Here is a 13,805-nt window from a genome sequence, read left to right as displayed (position 1 = left end):
GCCGACGAGTTCTCAACTCCACTTTATCAGCATGGAAGATTAAATAGGGGCTTTTGTGAGACAAAGCCGCCAACTCAGATACCCGCCTTGCGGATGCCAAGGCCAACAACATGACTACTTTCCAAGTAAGGAATTTTAACTCAACCTTACGTAAAGGTTCAAACCAATGAGATTGCAGGAACTGCAATACCACATTAAGATACCACGGTGCCACAGGGGGCACAGATGGAGGTTGGATGTGTAGCACGCCTTTCACGAAGGTATGAACTTCTGGAAGGGAGGACAATTCTTTCTGAAAGAAAGTCGAAATTTGTACTTTAATAGAACCCAACTTTAGGCCCGCATCCACACCTGCTTGCAAAAAATGGAGCAAACGCCCCAGCTGAAACTCTTCCATAGGAGCTTCTTGGATTCACACCAAGACACATATTTCCTCCAAATACGGTGGTAATGCTTTGTCGTTACTTCTTTTCTAGCCTGAAGAATTGTGGGAATGACTTCACTGGGAATACCCCTATGGGCTAGGATTTGGCGCTCAACCGCCATGTCGTCAACCGTAGCCGCGGTAAGTCCTGATACACGCATGGCCCCTGTTGTAACAGGTCCTCGCGTAGAGGAAGAGGCAAGGGATCTCCTATGACTTATTCCCGAAGATCTGGGTACGAAGCCCTCCTTGGCCAGTCTGGGTCAATGAGGACCGCCCGAATCTTTGTTCTTCTTATGATTTTTAGAACGTTTGGAATGAGAGGAAGTGGAGGAAATACATACACCGAATGAAACACCCACGGTGTCACCAGTGCAACCACTGCGATTGCTTGAGGGTCTCTCGACCTGGAACAATATCTCTGAAGCTTCTTGTTGAGACGAGATGCCATCATGTCTACTTGAGGAACTCCCTAACGACTTGTCACCTCTGCAAAGACTTCTTGGTGGAGGCACCACTCTCCTGGATGGAGATCATGTCTGCTGAGGAAGTCTGCTTCCCAGTTGTCCACTCCTGGAATGAAGATCGCTGACAGAGCGCTTGTATGCTTTTCCGCCCAGCGGAAAACCCTTGTGGCTTCTGCCATTGCCGCTCTGCTTTTCGTTCCGCCCTGACTGTTTATGTACGCTACTGCTGTTACATTGTCTGACTGGATCAGTACGGATAGATCTCGAAGATGTTCCGCTTGCAGAAGGCCATTGTAAATGGCCCTCAAGTCCAGAACGTTTATGTGGAGACAAGTTTCCTGACTTGACTATCTTCCTTGAAGTTTTTTTCCCAGCGTGACTGCCCCCCCCCCCCCCCCCCAGCCTCGGAGGCTTGCATCCGTGGTTATTAGGATCCAGTCCTGGATCCCGAACCTGTAGGAGGTGAGAGCTGTGCAGCCACCACAGGAGTGAGACCCTGATCTTGGAAGACAGGATTATCCTCCGGTGCATGTGTAGGTGGGACCTGGACCATTTGTCCAACAGGTCCCACTGGAACACACTGGCATGGAACCTGACAAACTGAATGGCCTCGTAGGCCGCAACCATCTTCCCCAGCAACCGAATGCATTGATGGACACTCTTGCTGGTTTGAGAACTTGTTTGACCAGACACTGGATCTCCCGAGCCTTTTCCACTGGAAGAAAAACTCTCTGAAGTTCTGTGTTCAGCATCATTCCCAAAAATGACAAACGCGTTGTTGGAAGCAACTGCGACTTTGGCAAGTTTAAGAGCCAACCATGTTGTTGAAGAACTGTTAGAGAGAGTGCAATGTTTCGCACCAACTGGTCCCTGGATCGCGCCTTTATCAGGAGATCGTCCAATCGCGGGATAATAGTGACTCCTGTTTGCGAAGGAGAACCATCATTTCCGCCATCACCTTGGTGAAAATCCTCGGAGCCGTGGATAGACCAAACGGCAACGTCTGAAATTGGTCATGACAATCCTGAATCGCAAAGCTCAGGTAAGCCTGATGCGGAGGATAAATGGGAACATGTGAATAGGCATCCTTTATGTCCACCGAAACCATGAAATCTCCTTCCTCCAGACTGGAGATCACTGCCTGAGAGACTCCATTCTGAATTTGAACTTCTTCAGGTAGAAATTTAGGGATTCCAGGATTGGTCTGACTGAGCCATCCGGCTTCTGGACCACGAAAAAGCTTGGATAAAAGCCTTCTCCCTGTCGTGACGGGGGAACCAGGATAATGACTTGATTCTGACACAACTTTTGTATAGCCTCGCTTACTACCTCCCTGTCCGGAGGAGAAAGTGGTAAGGCCGATTTGAAAAATCGGCGAGGGGGAACATCTTGAAACTCCAGTTCGTACCCTTGAAACCCTATTTGTAAAACCCCCGGGTCTAGGCCCGAACAAATCCAGAACTGACTGAAGAGTTTTAGACGTGCCCCCACCGGTGCGGACTCCCGCAAGAGAGCCCCCGCGTCATGTGGTGGATTTGGCAGAAGCAGGGGGAAGACTCCTGCTCCTGTGAACTCGACAAGGTTGTTGATCCTTTACCTCTTCCCCTCCCTCTACTAGCAAGGACGGAAGAGCCTCGTCCTCTTCTGTATTTATTGGGCCGAAAGGACTGCATTTGATAGTGGTGCGTTTTCTTTTGTTGCTGAGGAACATAAGGCAAGAAAGAGGACTTACCCGCGGTAGCCGTAGATACCAAATCATCGAGGCCATCCCCAAACAAGACACCATCTTTATATGGGAAAGACTCCATATTTTTCTTGGAGTCTGCATCAGCATTCCATTGGCGAATCCACAATGCTCGCCTAACCGAGACCGCCATGGCATTGGTTTTTGATCCCAAAAGGCCAATATCTCTCGCAGTTTCCTTTAGGTATGCTGCAGCGTCCTTGATATAACCCAGCATCAAGAGGATGTTATCCCTATCCAGTGTATCTATGTCAGATGACAAGTTATCTGCCCACTTTTCAATAGCACTACTCACCCACGCAGATGCAATGGCAGGTCTGAGCAGCGTACCTGTGGTCGCATAAATGGATTTTAACGTAGTTTCTTGCTTACGATCTGCTGGGTCCTTAAAGGCCGCCATGCCCGGTGCTGGGAGAGTCACCCTTTTAGACAAACGTGACAGGGCCTTGTCCACAATGGGGGGTGACTCCCACTTTTCCCTATCCTCAGAGGGAAACGGATAAGTCACCGGAATCCTTTTAGGGATTTGAAACTTTCTGTCAGGGTTTTCCCAGACTTTTTCAAATAGAGCGTTCATGAGAGGGAGGAACGTCACCTCCGGTTTCTTTTCTTTATACATACAGACCCGTTTATCAGGAACAACAGGGTCCTCAGTGATACGCCATACATCTTTTATAGCCACAATCATGTACTGAATGCTCTTAGCCAATTTCAGATCTTATCTGGGATCACTATAGTCGACACTGGAATCAGTGTCCGTGTCGGTATCAGTGTTAACCAACTGGGCAAACGAACGTCTTTGTGACCCCGAAGGGTCCTGGACCTGTGATAACACATCCTCCTTACTGATACGAGTCCTGTTCGCATTCAAGACATTCACCCAGTCAGGAGACGGCGGTGACAACAGGGTCTCACCAACATATATCTGTGTCCCCAATACAGTCTCCTCCTGGGAAGAGCACTCAGCCTCAGACATGTCGACACACGTGTACCAAACACTCACAGACACACTGGGCTTATAAGGGGACAGACCCACAGTAAAGTCTGTTAGAGAGACACAGAGGATTTGCCAGCTCACAACCCAGCGCCAACAACAACCCTGATAACACTAAATAATGCCTCAGAAGTTGTAGCGCTTTTCTGCCAATATATTGCACCAAAAACTACTGCACCCCCCCCCCCCCTCTTCATTTTGCACCCTGATAGTTGTCAGACAGTGGGAGGACCAGCGTCTCTGCAGCCTTGTGAGAGGAAATGGGCCCGAGCAGTGAGCTGAGGGAGTGAGGAAGCAGTCCGTAATGGCATGCTTCTGCCCGCTCCTAAATAAATAAATAATTATACTGGCGGGGGTTCGGACAGTGCCTAGGCACTAATGTCCTCTCTTGCCAGGTCAAATTGAGGATTTTATGCTGCCCAGTAGACCAGTAAGAAGACCAGTAAGAAGACTATTGCAATAACCAATGTGGGAGATAATGAGAGCATGGATTAGAGTTTTTGCAGTCTCTTGTGTAAAGTATGGTCGTATATTGGATATGTTTTTTAAATGCATGTTGCAAGATTTAGAGGCAGATTGAATGTTGGGAACAAAGGACAATTCAGAGTAGAGTATGAAAAAGTGATTTAAAAAGTATTAAAAAGTCTCTTGTGGTTAGAGGCTTGAGCAGAGGTGAGAGTTTGGAAATGTTTGTTTGGCTGTGTCTCAACTCTACGTGAGAGTTTTTGTAGGGGTCTTGTTAATTTAGAGTGCCACGGTTGGCATCTAGTCCTACATGGAGTGTGATGGGTAGCTGGAGCCACTTATTCGGGGGCTATTTCTAGAGTCTGGTTTCAGGTGTGATACAGCCATCTCAGAAGAAGAGAAACCAGAAATATGCGAGAGCAGTTGTTGCAGAGAGGTCGAAAGTTCTTGAAAAATGGACTGTGTCAATATTTGTGCTGGTTTGAGGAGGATTAGAGGACTTCAGTGACATTGAAGTAAAGGAGGGAGAACGTGCAGGTGATAAGGTTGTGATCTGAGAGAGGTGAAGGAGTGTTTGTGAATTCAGAAACTGAGCATAGTCTGTTGAATACAAGATCAAGGCAGTGTCCCTCATGACGGTTAAAGGAGTCAGTCCATTGGGAGAGGCCGAGAGCAGAGGTGAGAGAGAACAGTTTGAAGGCATGAGCAGCAAATTTCGGACTATCAATAGTGATACTGAAATCAGCCATGATGATGATGGAGATATCAGAGGATAAGGGGTCAATGCATGTTGAATCCTCTCCGACAGACAGGATCAGACAAATGCAGTATTCAATTTGCGGACAAATCCAACTGGTTTGCCCGTTTTCGACAATGGCAATCTGGGAGGAGCTTTATCTATTTTCATTTTAATATGTTGCCAGTATTTTACATTTGAACATTGAATGCAGTGAAAATATCAATAAGCGCTCAGTTACCTATTTTAGCTTTTGTGATTTATAAAAGAAAAGTTTAGTTTGGGGGTCTATGGGTAATTTAAAATGCAATACCTGTATACATTTCATTAGAGATGTACATGTAAGAAATTTAACATTTCAGTGGTATTTGTTTAATACGGATGGTCTTCAGCATGCCGGCAGTCGGGATCGCGGCGCACAGTATACCGGCGCCTGAATCCCGACAGCCGGCATACCGACACTTATTCTATTTCGTGGGGGTCCACGACCCCCCTGGAGGGAGAATAAAATAGCGCGGCGCGCGTAGCGCGCCACCGTGCCCGCAGCGTGGCGAGTGCAGCGAGCCCACAAGGGGCTCATTTGCGATCGCCACAATGTCGGTATGCCGGAGGTCAGGCTCCCTGCGCCGGTATGCTGGTCACCAGGAACCCGACCGCCGGCATACCATACTAAACCCATTTAATACTGGGCGTGGAAGAAAACCAAATTAACATATAACTATTTTGAGACTTTTTATAGCTTGCAGTATAAAGTTATTAGTAAAAGGGGAAGTTTTGTAGGTCTCATTACTACAGTATATCCCATTTTTTTTGCAATCTCTGATTCTGCATTTCTACTTTGATAAGAATGCTGTTTTATAACCTTTGTACTTTTTTTTTTTAAGCCACTTGCGTTATTTGTTAGTTTAGTGTTCTGCTGAAGTTTCATTAATGAAGTAAAAATAGGATTTTAATACCTACCGGTAAATCCTTTTCTCTTAGTCCTTAGAGGATGCTTCAAGAACCATGGGGTATAGACGGGATCCGCAGGAGACATGGGCACTCCAAGACTTTAAATGGGTGTGAACTGGCTCCTCCCTCCATGCCCCTCCCCCAGACCCCAGTTATAGGAACTGTGCCCAGGGAGACTGACATTTCGAGGAAAAGGATTTATTGTTAAACTAAGGGTGAGATACACACCAGCTTACGCCACAAAACACGCCGTACAACATGGCATTAGCAAACAGTCCAGTCAACAGCATGAACAAAGCTCTAGAACGGGCGGGAGAGTGCGGATGACTCTGCAGCACAGATTGTCCAAACAAGAGGTTCTCCTCAGCCAGGGTATCAAACTTGTAAAACCTCGCAAAGGTGTTTGATCCCAACAAAGTAGCAGCTCGGCAAAGCTCTAATGCCGAGACCCCTCTTGCAGCCGCCCAGGATGAGCCCACCTTTCTGGTAGAATGGGCTTTCACCGATTTCGGTAACGGCAATCCTGCCGTAGAATGAGCCTGCTGAATCGTATTACAGATCCAGCGCGCAATAATCTGCTTGGAAGCAAGAGCCCCAATCTTGTTGGGAGCCCACAGGACAAACAGAGCCTCTGTTTTCCTAATCTGCGCCGTTCTGGCGACATAGATTTTCAAAGCTCTGACCACATCGGGAGACTTCAATTCCGCCAAGGCGTCAGTAGCCACTGGCACCACAATAGGCTGGTGTACGTGAAACGATGAAAGCGCTTTTGGCAGAAATTGCTGACGAGTTCTCAACTCCACTTTATCAGCATGGAAGATTAAATAGGGGCTTTTGTGAGACAAAGCCGCCAACTCAGATACCCGCCTTGCGGATGCCAAGGCCAACAACATGACTACTTTCCAAGTAAGGAATTTTAACTCAACCTTACGTAAAGGTTCAAACCAATGAGATTGCAGGAACTGCAATACCACATTAAGATACCACGGTGCCACAGAGGGCACAGATGGAGGTTGGATGTGTAGCACGCCTTTCACGAAGGTCTGAACTTCTGGAAGGGAGGCCAATTCTTTCTGAAAGAAAGTCGAAATTTGTACTTTAATAGAGCCCAACTTTAGGCCCGCATCCACACCAGCTTGCAAAAAATGGAGCAAACGCCCCAGCTGAAACTCTTCCATAGGAGCTTCTTGGATTCACACCAAGACACATATTTCCTCCAAATACGGTGGTAATGCTTTGTCGTTACTTCTTTTCTAGCCTGAAGAAGTGTGGGAATGACTTCACTGGGAATACCCTTCTGGGCTAGGATTTGGCGTTCAACCGCCATGCCGTCAAACGCAGCCGCGGTAAGTCTTGATACACGCACGGTCCTTGCTGTAACAGGTCCTCCCATAGAGGAAGAGGCCAGGGATCTTCTATGAGTAATTCTTGAAAATCTGGATACCAGGCCCTCCTTGGCCAATCTGGAACAATGAGTATCGCCTGAACCCTTGTTCTTCTTACCATCTTTATCACTTTTGGAATGAGAGGAAGTGGAGGGAACACATATACCGACGGAAACACCCACGGTGTCACTAGGGCGTCCACCGCCACCGCTACCGCTTGAGGGTCCCTTGACCTGGAACAATATCTCTGAAGTTTCTTGTTGAGGCGTGAAGCCATCATGTCTATTTGAGGAATTCCCCAATGACTTGTCACTTCTGCAAAGACCTCTTGATGAAGACCCCACTCTCCTGGATGGAGATCGTGTCTGCTGAGGAAGTCTGCTTCCCAGTTGTCGACTCCTGGAATGAAGACCGCTGACAGAGCGCTGGAATGTCTTTCCGCCCAGCGAAGAACCTTCGTGGCCTCGGCCATTGCTGCTCTGCTCTTTGTTCCGCCCTGGCGGTTTATGTACGCCACTGCTGTTATGTTGTCTGACTGAATCAAGACGGGCAGACCGCGAAGAAGTTCCGCTTGCAGAATGCCGTTGTAAATGGCCCTTAGTTCCAGAATGTTTATGTGTAGACAAGCTTCCTGGCTTGACCATTTTCCCTGAAAATTTCTCCCCTGTGTGACTGCTCCCCAGCCTCGGAGACTTGCATCTGTGGTCACCAGGATCCAATCCTGAATCCTGAACCTGCGTCCCTCCAGAAGGTGAGAACTGTGCAGCCACCACAGAAGGGATATCCTGGTCCTGGAAGATAGGATTATTTTCCGGTGCATGTCCAGGTGAGACCCCGACCACTTGTCCAACAGGTCCCACTGAAACACCCTGGCATGGAACCTGCCATACTGAATGGCCTCGTAGGCCGCCACCATCTTCCCCAGCAACCGAGTGCATTGAAGAATCGACACTCTTGCCGGTTTCAGAATCTGTTTTACCATGTTCTGTATTTCCAGAGCCTTTTCAACTGGAAGAAAGACTCTCTGTAATGCTGCATCCAGAATCATACCAAGGAACGACAGCCGTGTCGTCGGAACCAATTGTGATTTTGGCAAGTTTAGGAGCCAACCATGTTGTTGCAGAATCGTCAAAGAGAGCGCAACGTTTTTCAGCAATTGCTCCTTGGATCTCGCCTTTATGAGGAGATCGTCCAAGTACGGGATAATTGTGATTCCCTGCTTATGCAGGAGAACCATCATTTCCGCTATAACCTCGGAGCCGTGGACAGACCAAACGGCAACGTCTGAAATTGGTAATGACAATCCTGGAGAGCAAACCTCATGTAAGCCTTTTGTGGAGGATATATAGGAACGTGTAAGTAGGCATCCTTTATGTCGACCGACACCATAAAATCCCCTTCCTCCAGACTGGAGATCACTGCTCGGAGAGATTCCATCTTGAATTTTAATTTTTTTAGAAAGAAATTGAGGGATTTTAAGTTCAGAATCGGTCTGACTGAGCCATCCAGCTTTGGTACCACGAACAGACTAATAAAAACCCTCCCCCTGTTGTGACGGGGGGTACCGTGACAATGACTTGATTTTGACACAGCTTTAGTATCGCAGCGCAGATCACCTCCCTTTCTGGAAGAGAAGCATGGCCAACTTGAAAAAACGGTGAGGGGGCACGTCTTAAAACTCTAATTTGTACCCTTGGGTCACTATTTCTAATATCCAAGGATCCAGGGCTGAGCGAGCCCAGACCTGACTGAAGAGTTTGAGACGTGCCCCCACTGGTGCGGACTCCCGCAGAGGAGCCCCAGCGTCATGCGGTGGATTTGGTAGAAGCTGGAGAGGACTTCTGTTCTTGGGAACTTGCCACAGCCTGTGACCTTTTTCCCTTTCCTCTTCCTCTCGCAGCAAGGAAGGAGGAATTTATTGGGCCGAAAGGACAGCATCTGATAGTGGGGCGTTTTCTTTTGTTGCGCAGGAACATAAGGTAAAAATTACAACTTATCCGCGGTAGCCGTAGATACCAGGTCAGTGAGGCCGTCACCAAACAAGACACTACCGTTAAACGGTAGAGACTCCATAGCCTTCTTCGAGTCAGCATCAGCATTCCATTGATGAATCCACAATGCCCTTCTAGCCGAGACAGCCATGGCATTGGCCCTTGATCCCAAAAGGCCAATATCCCTTGCAGCTTCTTTTAAATATGCTGCAGCGTCCCTGATATGACCTAGAGTCAAAAGCACGTTATCCCTATACAGGGTATCCATCTCAGATGACAAGTTATCTGCCCATTTTTCAATAGCGCTACTTACCCATGCCGAAGCAACGGCAGGCCTGAGTAGCGAACCTGTAGTGACATAAATGGATTTTAGAGTATTTTCCTGCTTACAATGTAATTATGTCTTTTATCGCCACAATCATGTACTGAATGCTCTTAGCCAGTTTAAGATTTAATCTGGCATTACTATAATCGACACTGGAATCAGAGTCCGTGTCGGTATCTGTATCTGCTATCTGGGTAAATGCACGTTTCTGTGACCCCGAAGGGGTCTGAGCTTGTGACAATGCATCTTCCATGGATTTCCTCCATGTCTGGTTCTTAGACTCAGATTTATCTAATCTCTTAGTCAACCGAGCCACATTTAAATTCAAAACACTCAACATATTTACCCACTCAGCAGTCGGCGGTGCCGACAGGGTCACTCCCACCTCCTTTTCTGTCCCCACTCCGGCTTCCTCCTGGGAAGAGCACTCAGCCTCAGACATGTCGACACACACGTACAGACACCTACAATCACACTGAGCTATAGGGGACAGACCCACAGCAAAGCCTGTTAGAAAGATACAGAGGGAGTTTGCCAGCTCACAACCCAGTGCCCAACCCGGTACTGAGACCTTGCATACAATGCCTCAGACCTGCTAGCGCTTTTATAATATAAGATAATAGCACCAAATCTACTGTGCCCACCCCCCATTTTGCACCCTGTTACTTGTACATCAGTGCGGAGGTCAGGGCCAGCGTCTCTGCAGCTTCTGTGAAGAGAAAATGGCGCTGGTCAGAGCTGTGAGGGATAAGCTACGCCCCCTCACCGGCGCGCTCAGTCCCGCTCAAATCTACATAATTATACTGACGGGGGTCTATATTTAGTGCCTAGGCACTTTTAATATACTTATTTGCCAGTTAAAACTTCAGTATTCATGCTGCCCAGGGTGCCCCCCCTGCGCCCTGCACTCTGCCAGTGCCGCTGTGTGTGTGGGAGCATGGCGGGCAGCGCGACCACTGAGCGGTACCTAAACATTGAAGTCTTCTGCCGTCACTGAAGTCTTCTTCTCTTCTTTTACTCACCCGGCTTCTTTCTTCTGGCTCTGCAAGGGGGGTGACGGCGCGGCTCCGGGAACGAGCAGCTAGGCGCACCAAGTGATCGGACCCTCTGGAGCTAATGGTGTCCAGTAGCCTAAGAAGCAGAGCCTTTGAACTCACAGAAGTAGGTCTGCTTCTCTCCCCTCAGTCCCACAATGCAGGGAGCCTGTTGCCAGCAGGTCTCCCTGATAATAATAAACCTAACAAAGTCTTTTTTCTGAGAAACTCTGGAGAGCTCCTCAGTGTGCATCCAGTCTCACTGGGCACAGAATCTAACTGAGGTGTGGGGGAGGGGCATGGAGGGAGGAGCCAGTTCACACCCATTTAAGGTCTTGGAGTGCCCATGTCTCCTGCGGATCCCGTCTATACCCCATGGTTCTTGAAGCATCCCCAGCATCCTCTAGGACGTATGAGAAATATGCATTCCCTACCAGCAGGCCAACTTAAATTTCTAGCTTCTGAAAGGTGCATACACACGGTGCGATTTTACCTCCCATATGGACTAAATAGTCAATATCGGAAGTAAATATAGTGCATATCGCACCATGTGTATGCACCTCGCAATGCCGATGCGCGGTCCTGCGGGATCAGCATTGTAATGAAATATAGTGGGTGCAGGCAGGGCCAATCATGTCTCTATCGGAGGCTCATGCCTCTAGCGTCAATATAGTCAGTATCGGCCTCAGCATGGGTCGCACTGTGTGTACGCAGCTCAAGTTGTGTAATTCTGGAAGTTTGACACAAGGACCACAAATAGTGATTTAAAGAAAACAAAAACAGAACACATCGTAAGTTATTTTTTCCCATACTTGTCATATGTATCTGGGTCCAGTGGCTCATAGGTAACTTTATAGCACTCAATTCTTTTTAGGAAATCATCCATGACATTCTCGCGGTTTCTTTCAGGATAATCAGGACTAGACACTTTCACTTCCTGAAATGACAGATATTCCATTCTTACACATAACATTTTCCTCCATCTACTAACTACGACAGAGCTCCCATATTTCCAGCTGCATAGTACTGTACTTCCTCGCTGGGTTACTTCACTACCAGAAACAGAAAGTTATGCAAAAAGAAAGGCAAAAAAGCAAACATAGGACAAATATGAAAAGATGACTATACCTACATTACCTTGAATTTTCTAGATTGTAATATAGATAATCTCTAGTAACCACCAATATACACGGCCAGGCATCCAGTTTTTCCTGAACTTACTTGAACTCACACTTAACAGGAACTATTTCTATTGTGATGCGGGCTACTACCCTCAAACATTGGGCTGAATAATGGGGTCCACCGTGCCAACGTGTTTGTCACGGAAGAAATATTTTTTCTAAAAGTTGAGGAAACTATCAAGATGTGGATATTGATGATTTGCTTAATTTGTGGAGAGGATCTACAAAGTAATTTGTGGACATTTTGAATATTGCAAATCCACAAGTTCAGTGAAATTAACCTATAATTTAGTTCAATGAACCATAAACTATTTGGACATTAGGATTATTAAAATTAATTCTGTATTCTCTACTACAATTGTTTCTAAACCTACTGGTAGGCGGCACTCGGAGAGTTGTACTCAGCAGTAGATTTGCATAATTGCCCCGTAGGGCGTGCTTTATTCAAGTGACGATTCGGGGATTTCTCCCCTTTTTCAGATGAAGGGAAGAAATCCCCGAAACGTCACTTGAATAAAGCACGCCCTACGGGGCATTTATGCAAATCTACTGCTGAGTACAACTCTCCGAGTGCCGCCTATTGCATTGAACTTCTATGTTATTGGGGATCGCACGCCAGAGGAGGGCACCGGAGCCGGTTAGTGCATAACTGGAGTGCCGGAACTATGGTGGCCAATCCCGGGATCCCGGTATTTAGGGCCAAAAATGTCCGGGATTCAATCCCGGGATTGGAATCTCCAATCCCGGGGATTGAGGGATCAGCGTTGAGCGTCCACAGGACGCTCAGACGCTGCCCAGCTTCCTTGTTCCGACTCCCCAGCGCAGCGTGAGAGAGGTCATGCTGCGCCGTCAGCTGCTGCAGGGAGCCGCCAGCAGCGATCAGATGATGTTTCCCACCCACCCGCCCCCGAGATATGGTGAGTTATGTGTGCGGGGCGGGGTGGGGCGAGGGGGAGGCTTTTTGCTATATTCAAGTGACGTTTCGGGGATTTCTCCCCTTCGTCTGAAGAAGGGGAGAAATCCCTGAAACGTCACTTGAATAAAGCACGCCCTACGGGGCATTTATGCAAATCTACTGCTGAGTACAACTCTCCGAGTGCCGCCTATTGCATTGACCTTCTATGTTATTGGGGCTCGTATGCTAGAGGAGGGCACCGGAGCCGGTCAGTGCATGACTGGAGTGCCGGACTATGGCGGCCAATCCCGGGATCCCGGTATTTAGGGCCAAAAATGGCCGGGATTCAAATCTCCAATCCCGGGGATTGAGGGATCAGCGTTGAGCGTCCACAGGACGCTCAGACGCTGCCCAGCTTCCTTGTTCTGGCTCCCCAGCGCAGCGTGAGAGGTCACGCTGCGCCGTCAGCCGCTGCAGGGAGACGCCAGCAGCGATCAGATGATGTTTCCCACCCGCGATCAGATGATGTTCTGCCTCTCACAACCTCACACTTTTTTTTGTAGAAAGTATGTATAGAACAATTTATAGTGACACTTACCATGATGTTAGCAGCAATTACTTCTGGGTCATCACATTCAGACTCCACAAAAAACACCTTAATAAAAAAAAATAATTAAAAATACACACACAGTCAGCTTTGGTTTATGAATTTTAGTACAGAATAATATTTTTAATGCTACTGAACTAAAGAGTACACACTCAAAGTTATCAACAGAGCAGAGGAGGCACAATGATATGGTGTCTAAATACATTGCCTATACTTAAAAGTATACCCTATACTCCACCATTCTCCTAAATAATAGTACAACTCACAATGAAATAAAAAAAAAATCATTGGTGTCATCAAGATACTCGTGATCAGCACTGGCTTTACAGTCACTCTCTATGCAGTAAAGAAAGCTTTTTCCTCTTCACTGTTACATGTTTATTTCCACAGCATGTATATCCTCTAAATATTTATCAATGTGTAACACAAAGGTATTCAATTAGCCACAGGGTTTATCCCAGGTTGTACCGCAGTGAGAGTAAAGGCTATTCAGTTAAATAGCCTTTTTCACTGCAAAGAAACCCACTGATTCCACATAAACTGCAGTAGCAATGGGTTCACCCCCCCCCCCCCCCCCCCCGCAATCTATGTGTTTTTTTTATTTGC

General features: G+C 47.4%; 1 protein-coding gene across 4 annotated transcripts in view; it reads right to left on the bottom strand.

The window, feature by feature from the left end:
* Nucleotides 1-13,805, bottom strand: part of PFKFB2 (6-phosphofructo-2-kinase/fructose-2,6-biphosphatase 2) — a 248,721-nt gene that overhangs the window by 133,676 nt on the left and 101,240 nt on the right. For all 4 annotated transcript variants that reach the window (XM_063955191.1, XM_063955189.1, XM_063955188.1 and 1 more), the window contains 2 exons: nt 13,191-13,247; nt 11,329-11,453 (listed from right to left, as the gene is read on the bottom strand). In XM_063955191.1, the coding sequence (XP_063811261.1) occupies nt 11,329-11,453; nt 13,191-13,247 (182 nt within the window). The remainder of the gene's footprint in view (nt 1-11,328; nt 11,454-13,190; nt 13,248-13,805) is intronic.

This window comes from Pseudophryne corroboree, chromosome 2 (genome assembly GCF_028390025.1).
Source record: "Pseudophryne corroboree isolate aPseCor3 chromosome 2, aPseCor3.hap2, whole genome shotgun sequence".
Lineage (NCBI taxonomy): Eukaryota > Metazoa > Chordata > Amphibia > Anura > Myobatrachidae > Pseudophryne > Pseudophryne corroboree.
The sequence above is the reverse complement of the archived record's forward strand: the minus strand, read 5'-3'. Positions and strand labels throughout refer to the sequence as shown.